General features: G+C 36.9%; 2 protein-coding genes and 1 pseudogene across 2 annotated transcripts; 1 reads left to right on the plus strand and 2 right to left on the minus strand.

Moving 5' to 3' along the window:
• The first annotated feature begins 291 nt into the window (after positions 1 to 291).
• On the plus strand, positions 292 to 864 carry LOC147921509 (uncharacterized). Its single transcript, XM_087497714.1, has one exon. It carries the CDS (start codon positions 292 to 294, stop codon positions 862 to 864), a length of 573 nt encoding a protein of 190 aa, XP_087353840.1.
• Positions 865 to 4940: 4076 nt separating this feature from the next.
• On the minus strand, positions 4941 to 9362 carry LOC147921510 (uncharacterized; annotated as a pseudogene).
• Positions 9359 to 10141, minus strand: LOC104763132 (uncharacterized protein At4g02000-like). The gene has a single exon (XM_010486548.2). It carries the CDS (start codon positions 10139 to 10141, stop codon positions 9359 to 9361), a length of 783 nt encoding a protein of 260 aa, XP_010484850.2.
• Positions 10142 to 16214: the final 6073 nt, after the last annotated feature.

Raw genomic sequence — 16214 nt, forward strand, 5'->3', positions numbered from 1 at the left:
CCAAGGTTAGGAACGTGGTGGGAAGGTTTCTGTGGTGGTAGCTTCGTCCTTTGGGCTTAGATCTCTTTGTTGGCTAAGGTGAGTGCATGACCATGACTTATCTAATATTGGATTATTGGTTCAGTTGGTTATTTAATTGGTATTGTTATTCCGCTGTTGTTTGTGATTGTGGTTAGGTGGCTAGTGGATATGGGACCACTAGTCATAGTTATTTATATTATTATTATTTATTATTAAAAACAAAAAAAAAATGGGTCAGGTCGTTTCACCTACCATCAGTCGCCAATAAGCATGAAGCACAGGTTAAGAAAGATCGGCATTATGATACCTTCTCCTTGGAAAGGCGATTACCGAAGCTTCTTCAACCTTCGCTCTCCATCTCTCTTGCCTAACAAATCGGTTTATGAGAAAATTATCTTTTTCAGGGAAAGCTCAATTCAAAGCTTAAAGAGTAACGACATTATGATCCCAACTCCATGGAGTGGGGGTCGATACCTCTTCAAGCAAACCCCACCAGATCGTAGAACCATAACCACCCTCTTCCTTGTAGATATGCAGATCAACCCTTTGCTTTCCGTGCTAGCGGGAATCTTAGCCTTGGAACCCTCATCAACGTCACTTAGTCTGTTGACCGTGACCATTACTTTGTCTAGTGCTTTGTGCTTGGATGAATTTTCGACAAAGCGTGTTGTCCCTTGCACCATCTGGCTATCTAGCTTTGGTTCCCAAGTCTTCATGGATCCTTCGTCGAGCTACCTTAGCCACCTTCTTGTAGTATTTGCTTTTCCCTTTTTGTTGCTCTTACTATGTGTTAAGCTGCATTCTCTTTATTTCTGTGGTTTGTATGAACTCATTTTTGGTTGATTAATGAAAACAAATCTTTGTCCAAAAAAAAAAAAAAACCCTTATGCTTTATTTTGCTATTGACTATTGAGAGAGATATTCAGAGAGCTTTCAAGAGACAAGCCATAACTCAATCCTATTGAGAGAGATTTCAACCTTATTTCTTTACTCAACAAAAATCTTTGATGAACAAAATTGCTTTTTACAAAAAGATTTAATTTTGCAATTTAGTGAACAAACTAAAATTGAACTTTAATGTTGATTTGATTATTGGAATTTGCAAAGAGATTTGATTTTTTGATTTTTGAATTTAGATAACATTTTACAGTGAAAACTAATTTATTTTACCATTGTGTTTAGAGTTCAAGAACTGTATTAATTGATTGAATCCTTATTGATTGATTGATTTGACACTCTATAATAGTTTGAGATTAGTCTCTAGGCCTAGCTTTTATTTTATCTGAATTTCAAAACTTTAATTATGTTTTTGCTTTATTACCTTAAATTACAATTACTGTTTAGTATAATTGAAAGATCATGAAATCTATTATATGCATCTAGAATCTTTGTAAATTCGACTCTTAACGTATTATAACTACAAAGCTGTTAATACCATTATGATATTACATTTTGAGCGTATCAATTCTTATTTTAAAAGAAATCCAAGTTGAGAGTATATAGAAAATTAAACTTTAGTTGTGCGTACTGAATCAAATTTTAAGGCCATCAACATACTTGTTAATTATTATGGGGTAGACCCAAAAAAAACACACGAGGACCTGGCTGCTTGTATTTTTCTCTTTTTTTTTTTTTTTTTTTTTCTCAAGTCTGATTTTATTATAAGTAGCCAATATTACAACTGTGGTAACCTCCACATTTCACCTATTACAAAAGATGGATTATCACAAGAAGAAAGATAATCTCATTTTAACTTAAACTAAAAGTGGCTGAACCTTCTTTCATCTAAGATTAAGATTAGATCAATAAAATCAACACCTAATCTAGCCAAAAAGATGAACAAAGATCAGTACAAACTGATTTGCAACCTTTTCTTCATCTTCCACCTGCATTATAGACAAGCAGGATCCAAATAATGCTAACCATACTTGAAAAGTAAACAAACTTCTTACTAATCCTGCCTAAGATACTGCAAGCTCGCCAAAAAGTGATTGACATATCTGAAAGAGTGAAATTATCTTTTCTTTGGAGGTAGCATTATCTTTTCTTTGGAGGTAGCTGAATTCCCCATCTTCATAAATTTGAAACTTTTGTTTTAGCTTTTTTTCTCCATCTTTAATTATTTCAGATCTTGGATGTTTGGATGACTCACCGATTTCATATTTTGATGACTCACCAAATCCAGAATTCTTTAAAGCTTTTGAAGTGCTTTCATGAACATCAGATGAAGTTACATTAGAACCATTTGAGGATTGCATTATGATAACTCTCTAATTTACATGTTTTAAGCATCCTTTTTGTCCATATTTTGCATTGTTTTTACCCTAACCTTAGCATTTTTAGGTAATTTACTGTAGGAATCCACATTTGGGCCATTTAGGGTGTTGCATTCTTGCATTTGCATATTTTGGATGAAAACAGGTGCTTAAGAGCCGAAAATGGGGAGAAATAAGGTCAAATCCGAGTATATGCCCGAAGGAACTATGGAGCAGGAAGAACAGCCCGAACACCAACCCGATCAAGGAGGATCTAAGAACAGGAAGAACAATCCAAGAGCCTACACGAAGTGCAACCCGAGCTCATCCTCGTGCACCTCATCGAGCAGACCCTCGGGCAGGACTGGGAAGCTAGGGTTAATGGGTTTCCATATATAAACCCCCTCTTCTTCCTCTCGCCCTAGCACGCCGCAGACCCTCAGAACAGAGAGCGAGAACTTCTGGGAGAGAATTGAGCGACTCAAAACTCTTTCTACACTTTTGTTAGGATTTATTTTTTTTCTTTTTGCATTTTGGATTCTATACTCTTCTACCCTACTGTATTTTTAATACAATGCAATTTTTTTTTATCAATGCTTTTGTGTTTTCTGCAATGAGATCTGAGTAGTGTAGTAAAGTTTCTAGGGATGGGATAGACGATTTTGTGTTCTTGATCGGTTAGGTTGTCTTAGCTTTAATATTTGTGTTTTATAAATTCCTTTCTAGATTGGTGTTCTTAATGCTATCAACAGACCGAGAGGTTGAGATTAGATCTAAGGCGTTTTACCACCGAAAAGTGTAGATGAAACGCTTGAATTAATCAATGCTAGAGATTTACTCACTTAGCCTAAGAGATTAGATGAATAAGGGGTTTATTGACAATAATGGATCGGTTTGTATTGCCTGCTTGGTCATGTTTCTCCAACGAGAGTTGGGTAGAGAAGTGATTAAGGTTTATTGTTTCTATCACGAGAGTGTTTTAACAAGATTTTAGAGATTCATTGTCTAGAGAATATTTACTTGAGGCATGTAGGACATCCATATTGGTTAGGAACACTTAGGAGTCGATTACCCCATCCTTAGGAGCTTTCGTATTTAGATTGTTTGCATTTTTATTCATCACTCGATACCTTACCCGAACCGGTACACAATCACCTGCTTCGAGTATACCTTCGAGCTGTTCTTGTTTATCTTGTTCACTCGATCACCCCACCCAATCCTGTACTCTAATGCTTGCATCGAGTGCTTAGGTCGTGTGGTTCTTGTTCATTTGCTTTCTTTTGTTTATTTTAGGATTGTTAGATCAAACCCAACTATTGCTTGGCTTGACTTGCATAGTTCTGATCATATCTTATCTGCTAGCATAACAACCATTTGGATTGATAACCCTTTGTACTACAACTGCATAGGGAATTGATACCCTGGGTGAAAATCCTACTATCACATTCTCAGCCTTGATGCATGAAGAGGAATTGGTACTGCAAGGTGTTGAACATTTTCAGCTTTGAAATCTTGAAAGTAAGGACTAACATGAGCTAATTCCTCTGGTTTAGGAGGAGGAGTATCCACTCTTGGAGGTTGAGAGATTGGTGCTGGAAATGATCTATCCGATATATGAGACTGAGAATTGATATTATCTCTGTTTGACTCATCATTCTCAACAACTCTATTCTGAACAAGTCTTTCTGAAATCGTAGGATTAATCCTATTACTCGGAGGCTACTGAAGAAATGGACAAAGATTCATGTGGTGAGTCATTCTATAACAGTTGCTACAGATTCTCCTAAGCCGCTCATACTGAAATCTAATCATTGTTGTTTCTCCAGATCTAAACCTGATTCTTCGAAAGAACCTAAGACAATCAGTAATTCCAAATAGTATGTGGTGTCGTTTGCGTTGTCCAAATTGTAAGAGACAGAAAGAAGAGAAGGATAAGGTAGAAAGGTTTACCTTAAGTAATATTTGTAAAGGAGAGATATAAAGAAAATGAGTAAAGAGGATACTTAAGAAGAAGGTTTCAAAATATTTAAAAGAGGTAAAAAGAAAGTAATATATAAAGATTAAGAGGTAAGAGACAGAAAGAAGAGAAGGATAAGGTAGAAAGGTTTACCTTAAGTAATATTTGTAAAGGAGAGATATAAAGAAAATGAGTAAAGAGGATACTTAAGAAGGTTTCAGAATATTTAAAAGAGGTAAAAAGAAAGTAATATATAAAGACTAAGAGGTTAAAAGAAGAAAAAGTTAAAACCAAATAGAAGAAGATATGCTAGAAATTTCTCATTGATAAAGCACCAGTCAACCAAACTAGTTCTCAAGTCAAGGAGAAAGAAAAGAATAATATAAAAAAAAAACTTCCCTCTTCATGTAATCAACGAAACAAGAAGACAAAAAGAACCAAACCTTTCACCATAGGTAACATTATTAAGTGTAGATACCAAACCTCGATCTGAAGTTACTTTTTGCTTCAACCGACTTCTTCAAAGTCTTAGAAGGTCAAAAAAGACAAGACTTTCAACCTTCTGCTTCATCTAGCAGTCATCCTTCGGTTGAGCAACATTTGTATCCAAGATACAAGCTTGACAAAAACTTTTATACTCTTCACGTAACTAGCCACCCAAGAGGACAAAAAAACAAACCTTTCACCTTAGGTAAACAACTTTTAGTCTAGGTATCAATCCCCTTTCTGAAGTTACCTTCGTTAGCAAAAAAAGTTGAAAGCCAATTAGGATGATTGCTAGCTACATACGACTGCAGTCTTGACCTTGTTAACACACTATTGGCAATTTCAAAAGCTCCTCTGTTGCAGCTTGGAGGTTCAATTAGAACAAACCAGTTAGGTTTTTCTTTTGTAAAACTTAAAAGTTCAGCTATGTGACCTACAATAGCTGGCCATTCTTTTGGTTTATTAAGAGCATGAATAATGTCTTAAGAGGAAGCACCAAAAGTAATCTTCTGAAAATGATGCTTGTTCATGTTGTCTAAGGCCCATTCCCAACTTTTTATTTTTGCATCAAAGAAGGAATAAACCTGAGAATAAGATCTGCGACTATGAAGTAAGACTTTACCAAACGAGTCTCTTACCACCCATGAGGCTCCAGATAAGGCTTTCTTTTTTGACCAGGCACAACCAATATTGCATTTAAACTCTCCAACCTGAGGAGGAGTCCATCTATGCTTCTGAGAATTCTTTTGCTCAATTACTTGTAAAGCTTTTCTATTCGCCAACAACCACTGATTCCCGTCTTCAAAAGATTTATCAACAATTTTATTCACGAAAGCACCTTCTCCTTCAAATAGAATTTTGTTTCTATTTTTCCACAAGATCCACGGAATCCACGAATTGACAAATCTTAAATCTTGAGGAGTATCTTTAACCTGAGAAATATGCATTAAGTGACTCATATTTGCAAAGATTGAATTCCCAAAACCTGTTTCTGGAGATGGTACATTAGATACAGCTCACACTTGTCGGGCTAAAGGACATTGAAACAGTATGTGGTTAACTGTATCAATCTCTTCTCCACACATTAAACATCCATCTCTTGCATTAATGCCTCTTGTTCTCAGTCTATCTTCAACAGCTATAGCTCCTTTTAAAGCTTTCCACATAAACACTTTGATTTGGTGCCGTTTGCGTTGTCCAAATTGTATTAAACAGAGGACTTAGTGAAGGACATGTCTCAGCTTCCTTGAACAGATGATGATGAGTCTTTCTACTACTTAGATCATAACCAGACTTAACAGAATATATGCCATTATTTGTTCTTGACCAACAAAAAGAGTCTTCATTCTTAAGTAGAGGTCTTTGTCTTGAAATGATTCGAATCTCATCCTGTGGAAACAATTCCTTCAATCTGTTCCACTTCTAATTCCTTGTGTGAGGATCTATAAGATACTTCACTTGAAGCTTAATATCCATCCACGAATGAAGATTTAAAGCTCTTTTGGGGTTTTCATCAAAAATCCACTTATCTATCCAAACACTAGTGTTCCTGCAATTACCAATGACTCTTTTCAAGCCTTGATTCAATAAGTCACGACCATAAAGAATGCTTCTCCAGGCATACGAAGGACGAGTTCCAAAGGTAGCATTCAAAAAGTCTGTATTCAAAAAGTATCTGCTCTTGAAGATTTGAGAAAAGAGATTGTCTTTATCATTGAGTAATCTCCAATCTTGTTTTGCTAATAGAGCCCGATTAAAACATTGAAGATCTTTAAAACCAAATGCCTCCAAGCACCTTAGGCATTGAAAGCTTTTGCCAACTTACCCAATAAATCTTTTTAGTATTCTGCAAATTATTCCACCAAAAATCCATCATGATGCTTGTCAAGCTTTTGCAGAGACTAATATGCAACTTAAAACATGTCATTGCATAAACTGGTAATGCCATTGCAATAGATTTTAACAATATCTCTTTGCCACCTTGAGATAATGTTTTTGCATACCATCCAAACATCCTATCTTGTAACTTATCTTTAATAAAACCCAGTAATTGTTGTTGAAATCCACTCAGACATTATGGTAAACCCATATAACTTTCTGTGCCACCTTCTAAATGAATCCCTGATCTGATCTTGACCTAATCCTTGATATTATCTGCAACATTTACTCCAAAAGTAATTGCCGATTTATCTAAATTGGTCACCTGACTTGATAATCTTTCATACTTAGATAAACAAAGGATAATTTCATCACATTCTTCTTTATTAGCTTTACATATTAAAAGCGTATCATCAGCAAAGAGGAGATGATTGACTGATGGACCAGCATGTTAAATCTAATCCCTGCAACTCTACCATTTCTGTTAGCTTGATTTAGCAAGTGGATCAAAGCTTCCGTACATAGATCAAATAGAAAGGGCGAAAGAGAGTCTCCTTGCCTAATGCCTCTTTCCGGCTTAATGTAACCAAAAGGTTGACCATTGATTAGAACTGAGTAAGTGACTGAAGTTACACAACCCATTATCCAAGAAATCCACTTCTTATCAAATCCTAAAGCTAAGAGAATTCCTTCCAAGAAAAACCATTCCACTCTATCATAAGTTTTAGACATGTCTATTTTAAATGCCATAAACTCACTAGAGATCTGAGTATTAGTTTGCAAACTATGAATGATTTCATGGGCAATCAGAATATCATCAGAGATTGACCTGTCAGCCACATATGCAGATTGAATTGGAGAGACAATGTCTGAAAGATACCTTTTCAATCTACTTGAGATGATCTTAGAGATAACCTTATATAACACCGAGCACAAACTTATGGGTCTCAAATCTGTCATTTTTTGAGGATTTAGAACCTTTGGAATAAGACAAAGATGAGTATGGTTCCACCCTTCAGGAAGCACACCTGATTTAAAGAAACCTAGCACCTCTTCAATAACCCGATATTTTACTACATACCAGTATTTCTGAAAGAAAATAGCAGTGAATCCATGAGGACCAGGAGTCTTCTCTTTATCAATTGAAAATACTGCTTTGTAAATCTCATCTTCTGTAACTTCCTTAAGTAGCTCTTGATTCATTGATGATGTAACTTTAGCTTGAAACCCTTCTAGAAATGGTGACAGGTTGATAGGAGAAGAGGATTTAAACAACTTATTGAAGTATAAGGAGGCAATCTGACCTTTTTCTTTATTTAAAGTTTTCTGAACACCATTCTCATCTACCAAGAAGTTCAAGGAATTCCTCACCCTATTAGATTGAACAACCGCTTGAAAGAAATGAGTATTGTTGTCTCCTTCCAATAGCCATTTCTCTCTACTCTTTTGTCTCCAAAAGATTTCCTCTTCATTAAAAGCAATGCTCAAATTCTCTTTAATCACTGCAATTCTCTTCCAACAAGGAAACCTAAAACTAAGTTGATCATCCAATTCCTTTCTTAGTCTCTGAATTCTATTTTTGGCATTGAAATCAGCAGACCTCTTCCAAATACTTATACATCTTTTACACTCTACAATGCTAAAAACAGAAGAGTGGGTACCTCTTGATATATCACTATTCCAGGATCTTTGAATCACAGCTTCAAGAGAAGGATTATCTGCCTTTCTTTTATCGAATCTAAACTGACCACAGAACAGTTCTTGATCATCAATGAACTTAACTAATACTGGTCTATGATCTGATCCTAATTTCTCAAAAAACCATTGATGAGAATTAGGAAACATTGAACAACAGGATTTCCAAAGCATCTGTCGAGTTTACATTGAATCAATTGAGAGTTCCTTGTTCCTCCTCAAGTAAAACCATTACCAGTGCTACCCATCTCATGCATATCCCATTCTTTTGAAAGGCAAAAGGAAGACAATAACCTAAGAGGACCACCCAACTTCTCCTTATTGGAAAGGATTTCATTAAAGTCACCTATCATACATCAAGCTTCTTTTCTGCTGATACCAATCTGACTAAGCTGATCCCACAGTAAATGTCTTAACTTAGGTACTGGATTACCATACACACAAGAAACAAACCACCTTTTTACACCATTCAAAATTTGATTTCCAGCTGATTTTTCCACAAGATTGCCAAACCTCCACTTGTACCTTCAGGTTCTACTGTATGAAACATATCATAACCAAGCCAATTAAAAACTTTTTTTACAAAATCAATAGAGTTCTTCGTCTCCATGAGGAATAAAACATTTGGAAAAAGATCCTTTCTTATTTCCTTTAGATGCCTAATTATCCAAGGGTTCCCCAAACCCTGACAATTCCAACTCAAAAGACCTATTGATCCAGCAGCGATTCACCTGGAACCACCGTATTGTTGTCTCTTTTGAGACTTTTTGAAGATTTTGACCCTGAAGCTTGAGCTTTCCGCTTGAACACTTTATCAAAGTGATTTTTATTATTATTAACGCTAACCTTTTCACCCTTTGATCCATCATAATTAGCTTTATATTTTCCCAACAAGAAAGGCTTTCTTTTTCTCAGATTTTTTTTTGTTTTCGACTTAAACCCGAAGAACCATCATCTAAGAAACCTGATTTGAAGCTAGTAGAGAAATTAAAATCAGCAGAATCTGTTAAGAAATCATCATCAATCTTCTCAGGTAAAGCTGACTTGTATTGAGATAAAGATCCTTTCATGGCATTTGCAAGTAGTTTTGGAGGAGTATGATAGGGAAGGGTTGAAAATCATTCTCTAGGAAAACTCCTTTCTTCTTATCTATGCTTTTTGAGATCTCGGAGGAAACTTTCGTTTCGTCAGATTGCTTAAACGGGCACAGAGTTTTCTCATGAGTTAACCTTTGACATAGAAAACATCTTTTCCTAACTCTCTCATAATCAAAGCTGATTGACACAATTTCACCAGAGGGAAGCTGAATAGCTTTAGAGTTTCTTAACGGCTTTCTAACATCAAATAGGACTTGAACACGGACATAGACTTGAGCTTGCGATTTTTCAGAATCGAACTCTATCTTTAACACCTTACCAAGACACTCTGCTACCTCTTGAATCTTCTCCTTAGTGTAATAATTGATTGGAATATTGCGGAGACGAATCCACAGTGGAAGAAACATCAAATAATCATCTTGAGGCTTTTCAATCCATTTTTCCATAAACACACACCAATCATCATGAGTCCAGACTCCTGTCTTTAAGATTTCATCTAAATCATCTAAAGATTTGAAGATAAACTGAAATCTCTCTTGAGATAGAGCTACACCTCGAACTCTGTTGTTCAATCTCCATAATCTAGACATATCTAATATCCAATTAGACATCCTCTCATTTGTAGGATTCAAAAACCTACCCATAACACTGCAACAATTTCGTTCACTTGAACAGAACTTTGATTGATTCAAGAGAGTAAGGGGTTTATCATCTTCAATTGACATCGCTTGAATAGCTTTATGAAGATCCATACCAAGCTTTGAAAACTTAAGAAAAACCAAACCACACCACGAAAAGTAAAGAAGGGGAACCGAAGACCTAGAAGATCTTCAAAAGAGGAAGAACACCAATTGAGATAACAACAGCAATCAGAGAAAGATTTTTGAAACAAGCCGACAGAAAATGGGAATATCTTCGGTCACAGGCTCAGCTCAATTAGAATGAAGATCCTTTTTGAGTTAGAAGTTCTTATACTAGGGACGGCAAGATTTTTTTTTTGTTTAACGAAGAAAGCTTAGAGAGAAGGCAGAGAAAATTTAGAGAGAGTATATTTTTATTAAAGATAAGTTACAAGATAGGATGTCTGGATCGTATGCAAAAACATTATCTCAAGGTGGCAAAGAGATATTGTTAAAATCTATTGCAATGGCATTGCCAGTTTATGCAATGACATGTTTTAAGTTGCCTATTAGTTTCTGTAAAAGCTTGACAAGCATCATGATAAATTTTTGGTGGAATGATTTGCAGAATACTAAAAATATTCATTGGGTAAGTTGGCAAAAGCTTTCAATGCCTAAGGTGCTTGGAGGCATTGATTTTAAAGATCTTCAGTGTTTTAATCAGGCTCTGTTAGCAAAACAAGCTTGGAGATTACTCAATGATAAAGACAATCTCTTTTCTCAAATCTTCAAGAGAAGATATTTTTTGAATACAAACTTTCTGAATGCTACCTTTGGAACTTGTCCTTTGTATGCCTGGAGAAGCATTCTTTATGGTCATGACTTATTGAATCAAGGCTTGAAAAGAGTCATTGGTAATGGCAGGAACACTAGTGTATGGATAAATAAGTGGATTTTTGATGAAAACCCCAGAAGAGCTTTAAATCTTCATTCGTTGATGGATATTAAGCTGCAAGTGAAGTATCTTATAGATCCTCACACAAGGATTGAAAGTGGAACAGATTGAAGGAATTGTTTCCACAGGATGAGATTCGAATAATTTCAAGAAAAAGACCTCTACTTGAGAATGGAGACTCTTTTTGTTGGTCAAAAACAAATAATGACGTATATTCTGTTAAGTCTGGTTATGATCTAAGTAATAGAAAGACTCATCATCATCTGTTCAAGGAAGCTGAGACATGTCCTTCACTAACTCTTCTGTTTAATACAATTGGACAACGCAAACGGCACCAAAAATCAAAGTGTTTATGTGGAAAGCTTTAAAAGGATCTATAGCTGTTGAAGATAGACTGAGAACAAGAGGCATTAATGCAAGAGATGGATGTTTAATGTGTGGAGAAGAGATTGATACAGTTAACCACATACTGTTTCAATGTCCTTTAGCCCGACAAGTGTGAGCTGTATCTAATGTACCATCTCCAGAAACAGGTTTTGGGAATTCAATCTTTGCAAATATGAGTCACTTAATGCATATTTCTCAGGTTAAAGATACTCCTCAAGATTTAAGATTTGTCAATTCGTGGATTCCGTGGATCTTGTGGAAAAATAGAAACAAAATTCTATTTGAAGGAGAAGGTGCTTTCGTGAATAAAATTGTTGATAAATCTTTTGAAGACGGGAATTAGTGGTTGTTGGCGAATAGAAAAGCTTTACAAGTAATTGAGCAAAAGTATTCTCAGAAGCATAGATGGACTCCTCCTCAGGTTGGAGAGCTTAAATGCAATATTGGTTGTGCGTGGTCAAAAAAGAAAGCCTGATCTGGAGCCTCATGGGTGGTAAGAGACTCGTTTGGTAAAGTCTTACTTCATAATCGCAGATCTTATTCTCAGGTTTATTCCTTCTTTGATGCAAAAATAAAAAGTTGGGAATGGGCCTTAGACATCCTGGACAAGCATCATTTTCAGAAGATTACTTTTGGTGCTTCCTCTTTATACATTATTCATGCTCTTAATAAACCAAAAGAATGGCCAGCTATTGTCGGTCACATAGCTGAACTTTTAAGTTTTACAAAAGAAAAACCTAACTGGTTTGTTCTAATGGAACCTCCAAGCTGCAACCGAGGAGATTTTGAAATTGCCAATAGTGTGTTAACAGGGTCAAGACTGCAGTCGTATGTAGCTAGCAATCATCCTAATTGGCTTTCAATTTTTTTGCTAACGAAGGTAACTTCATAAAAGGGATTGATATCCAGACTAAAAGTTGTTTACCTAAGGTGAAAGGTTTGTTTTTTTGTCCTCTTGGGTGGCTAGTTACGTGAAGAGTATAAAAGTTTTTGTCAAGCTTGTATCTTGGATACAAATGTTGCTCAACCGAAGGATGACTGCTAGATGAAGCAGAAGGTTGAAAGTCTTGTCTTTTTTGACCTTCTAAGACTTTGAAGAAGTCGGTTGAAGCAAAAAGTAACTTCAGATCGAGGTTTGGTATCTACACTTAATAATGTTACTCCATGGTTTTTGTGGTTTTTAACTATGATATAAGGAGTATTTTTGAGTCTTTTGATTTGTTTTCTAGGATGTTTTTTAGTCTTTGCAGGTTTTCTAGGACTTTGGCACAAAAGGAGTAGTGGAGAATTTTGGATCATTTTGGAGCATAAATTTCGAAGAATCAATTTGGACTCGGATCAAAACAAGGGCATCGATCGACACCACTTAGGAGCATCGGTCGACACCCTCTTCAGCCGATGAAGAATCACAAATTTGGAAGTTTTACAAAGTTGCCCGAAGTTTTCCATATTTGCAATACAAGTCTCTGACGTGTTTTAGGACATATAAATAGTATTTTTGGGTTTTAGAAAACCCAAACAAAAAGTTTTATTCTAGCAATTTTTATTTTCTGCAACCCTGTAAGATTTTGAGAGCTTTTGGGAGAGAGATCTGAACTGCTTTGAGAGAAGAATTCATAAACTCCCTCTTTACTCTTTTAATCTCAATTGCTTATTATTCAGAATTATGTTTTGTTCTTCATTGAATATGTCTGAGTAGTTTGCTTGTTATGTTCAGGGTTTTTCACAGGGATTTTATGATTTATTAGATCTGTTTATTTAGGATTCATTATCTTTCTAGATCTTCATCATAGGTTGTTCTTCATATTAATCCTTGATTGGCCATCTAGAATTAATAACCTAGGAAAATAAATTGATATGAGAATAGAATTGATTTTCCTGATTAAACCTTTTGATGAGCAAAATTACTTCTTGCACAGAGATTTGATTCAGTAATTTTGTGAACAATCTAAACTTGTTTTTAAAGCTGATTTTTAACCTAAAATTTTGCAAAGAGATTTATATTTTCTGGTTTTAAATTTAGATAATATTTGTAGTGAGACCTGATTTTTTTTTTCCCAACCAAACTATAAATATTAAAATAGAACTCCAAGATTGGTTGCCCAAACAGGAGGAAACGAGTTTACAAAGGTAGATTCTGAAGGTAGAGATCGTGAAGATCGAGCTAGGCAATCGGCTCTGACATTAGCGTCTCGTGGAATCCTGGTGAGGGTGAAGGAGGTATAGGAACTTCGAAGCAGTGAGAAATCCTCCAGAAGATTAGAAAAAGCCGGCCAGTCTTCCGGCGTCTGCACCATCGCCGTTAGCTCTACGCTATCCGTCTCAAAAGCCTGACAATCGACTCCAGCCACCAGTAAAGACTCCATAGCCCAGATCAACGCTTGTAATTCTGCGTGTAGAGGTGATATACTCCGACGGTGACTCCATGCTCCCAACAGGATCGTTGTAAGCTCTCCATTGCAGCCCCACCAGCCCAAACCCTGGTAGGGATCTGTACCTTTCCAAGAACCATCAAATTAGCATCGGGGAGACAAACCTTTGTCCTCCGAAAAAGATGGAGGATCCAGATAATTCACTGAGTAAGACTTGGCCTCCTCCCACAATAATTTCTCCGTAGCCGCTTGATTCAAAATCTCAAGAGATTCTACCTCAATACCCTGGAAAACGTTTTTATTCCTATCTTTCCAAACTGACCAAATAATCCAAGGTAGTTGAATGCCGATATCCGAGACCCGGATTGCGAAGACGTCCGCCAAAAAATAAAGTCTAAATTTGCATAAATCGATGTGTATGGAAAACCCCCCTGGTCCATCCGTATAGGCGACAACTCCCAAATACATCGAGACCTAGGGCACTCAAAGAGCGCATGGTTTATAGTTTCCACTGCAGAATCGCATCTCTTACACACGGTGTCACAACGAACACCCCGATGTGCAAGACGCTCCAACACAGGTAGAGTACCCGAACCAATCTGCCAAAAAAAGTGTTGGATCTTGGACGGTACATCAAGTTTCCACGATTGGGTCCGCAAAGCCGTACACGTCGGCCCATACTCTACATCCATAATTAATTTCCGAGCTAACCGGTAACCTGATTTGACCGAATATTTCCCAGATTTAGTATAATGCCATATTAATCTATCCGGTTGATGAGTTCTACTAACTGGCATACTCTGGATTAGTTGTATATCCCCCGGATCAAAAAACTCCTCCAAAGTAGGTAGATGCCAATTCTTAGTCTCCGGGTTAATTAAATGATTAACCATTAAACTCGGAAGCCACAACCTCCCTCGACCATTCGCCGGTCTAGGGCGAATATCCGGTATCCATGGGTCATGCCAAACCGAAATGGAATTGCCAAAGCCTACCGTCCATCGCGCCCCCTGCTCCACCAATCCCTTGATGGAATAAATACTTCTCCAAGCAAAGGACGGATTATATGGTTTTTTTGCCATAAGAGGATGTTTGTTCCTGAAATATCGACTTTTCATCACCTTAGCCATTAAAGACGTTGGGTATTGAATTAGACGCCAAAACTGTTTGGCCAACATAGCCTCATTAAATTGTTCCAGAGCTCGGAAGCCAAGTCCCCCTTCAGCTTTATCTTTACATAGTTTGTCCCACGCAACCCAATGCATACCACGAGCTTTGTCATTGGACTTCCACCAGAAAGTGGAAATTGCACTTGTTAACTTAGTTGTTGGTTCCTGAGGTAGCTTATAACACGACATAACATGGGTAGGTAATGCCAAAGCCACTGATTTAATCATAATTTCCTTGGCACCCTTCGACAAACACTTTGCAGACCAGCCATTAACACGATCATCTAGCCGATCCTTAACGTAGCTAAACACCTTAGTTTTCGATCCTTGAAGATTCTCAGGAATACCCAAGTAAGAACCCATGCCACCCTCCTTAGAAATCCCAATAACTAACTTTAACTGGGATCGAATATTCAGAGTAACCTTTTTGCCAAACATAATAGATGATTTAGCCAGATTGACCTCTTGACCTGAAGCTCTGCCATAGGTACCGATTATATCCATAACCGTCCTACATTCCTGGGCAGTTGCTTTGCAAAAGAACAGGCTATCATCCGCAAACAGCAAATGCGAGACAGTAGGACTACCACGGGCGATGGTAATACCCGTCAATTTTTTCTCCCTTTCAGCCTTCTTAATATTAGCTATCAAGACCTCTGTGCAAAGAATAAATAAATATGGAGATAGAGGGTCCCCTTGTCGTAACCCCCTCTGAGGTCTAATAAAACCTCTGGGCTGACCATTCAGAAGAACTTGGTACGACACTGACGATACACACCACATAATCCACGAAATCCATCTCCTATCGAATCCTATCTTGACCAAAACCGCCTCCAGAAAATCCCACTCTACCCGATCATATGCCTTACTCATATCAGTTTTAAATGCCAAAAATTCCGAATTACACCTACTATTAGTATTTAATCCGTGAAACATCTCTTGAGCCACCAGGATGTTATCAGTAATTAACCGTCCAGAAACAAAAGCTGATTGAGTTTCTGAAACCAAACGAGGCAATAGACGTTTCAGACGGAAACACAACACTTTTGAAATAATCTTATCGCTCACATTACATAATCTTATAGGTCTAAACTCCGCCATCCGCTGAGGCCAATCCACTTTAGGAATAAGACAAATATTGGTCTCATTTAGAAGCGGATCAAAACTGCCAGTGCGAAAAAACATTTTAATTAGAGCCACTAAATCCCCTTTCAGAGAAGACCAAAATCTTTGGAAAAACAAAGTTGTCATCCCATCAGGACCTGGAGTTTTCTCCGGATGCATAGCAAACAAAGCTTGTCTGACTTCCCTTTCCGAGATAT

The sequence above is a fragment of the Camelina sativa genome, chromosome 18 (assembly GCF_030686135.1).
Source record: "Camelina sativa cultivar CO46 ecotype springtype chromosome 18, ASM3068613v1".
Lineage (NCBI taxonomy): Eukaryota > Viridiplantae > Streptophyta > Magnoliopsida > Brassicales > Brassicaceae > Camelina > Camelina sativa.

Bases quoted from the DNA above. Each gene is read 5' to 3' on its own strand.
- LOC147921509 (XM_087497714.1), top strand. From the start codon at position 292: ATGAAGCACAGGTTAAGAAAGATCGGCATTATGATACCTTCTCCTTGG.
- LOC104763132 (XM_010486548.2), bottom strand. From the start codon at position 10,141: ATGGATCTTCATAAAGCTATTCAAGCGATGTCAATTGAAGATGATAAA.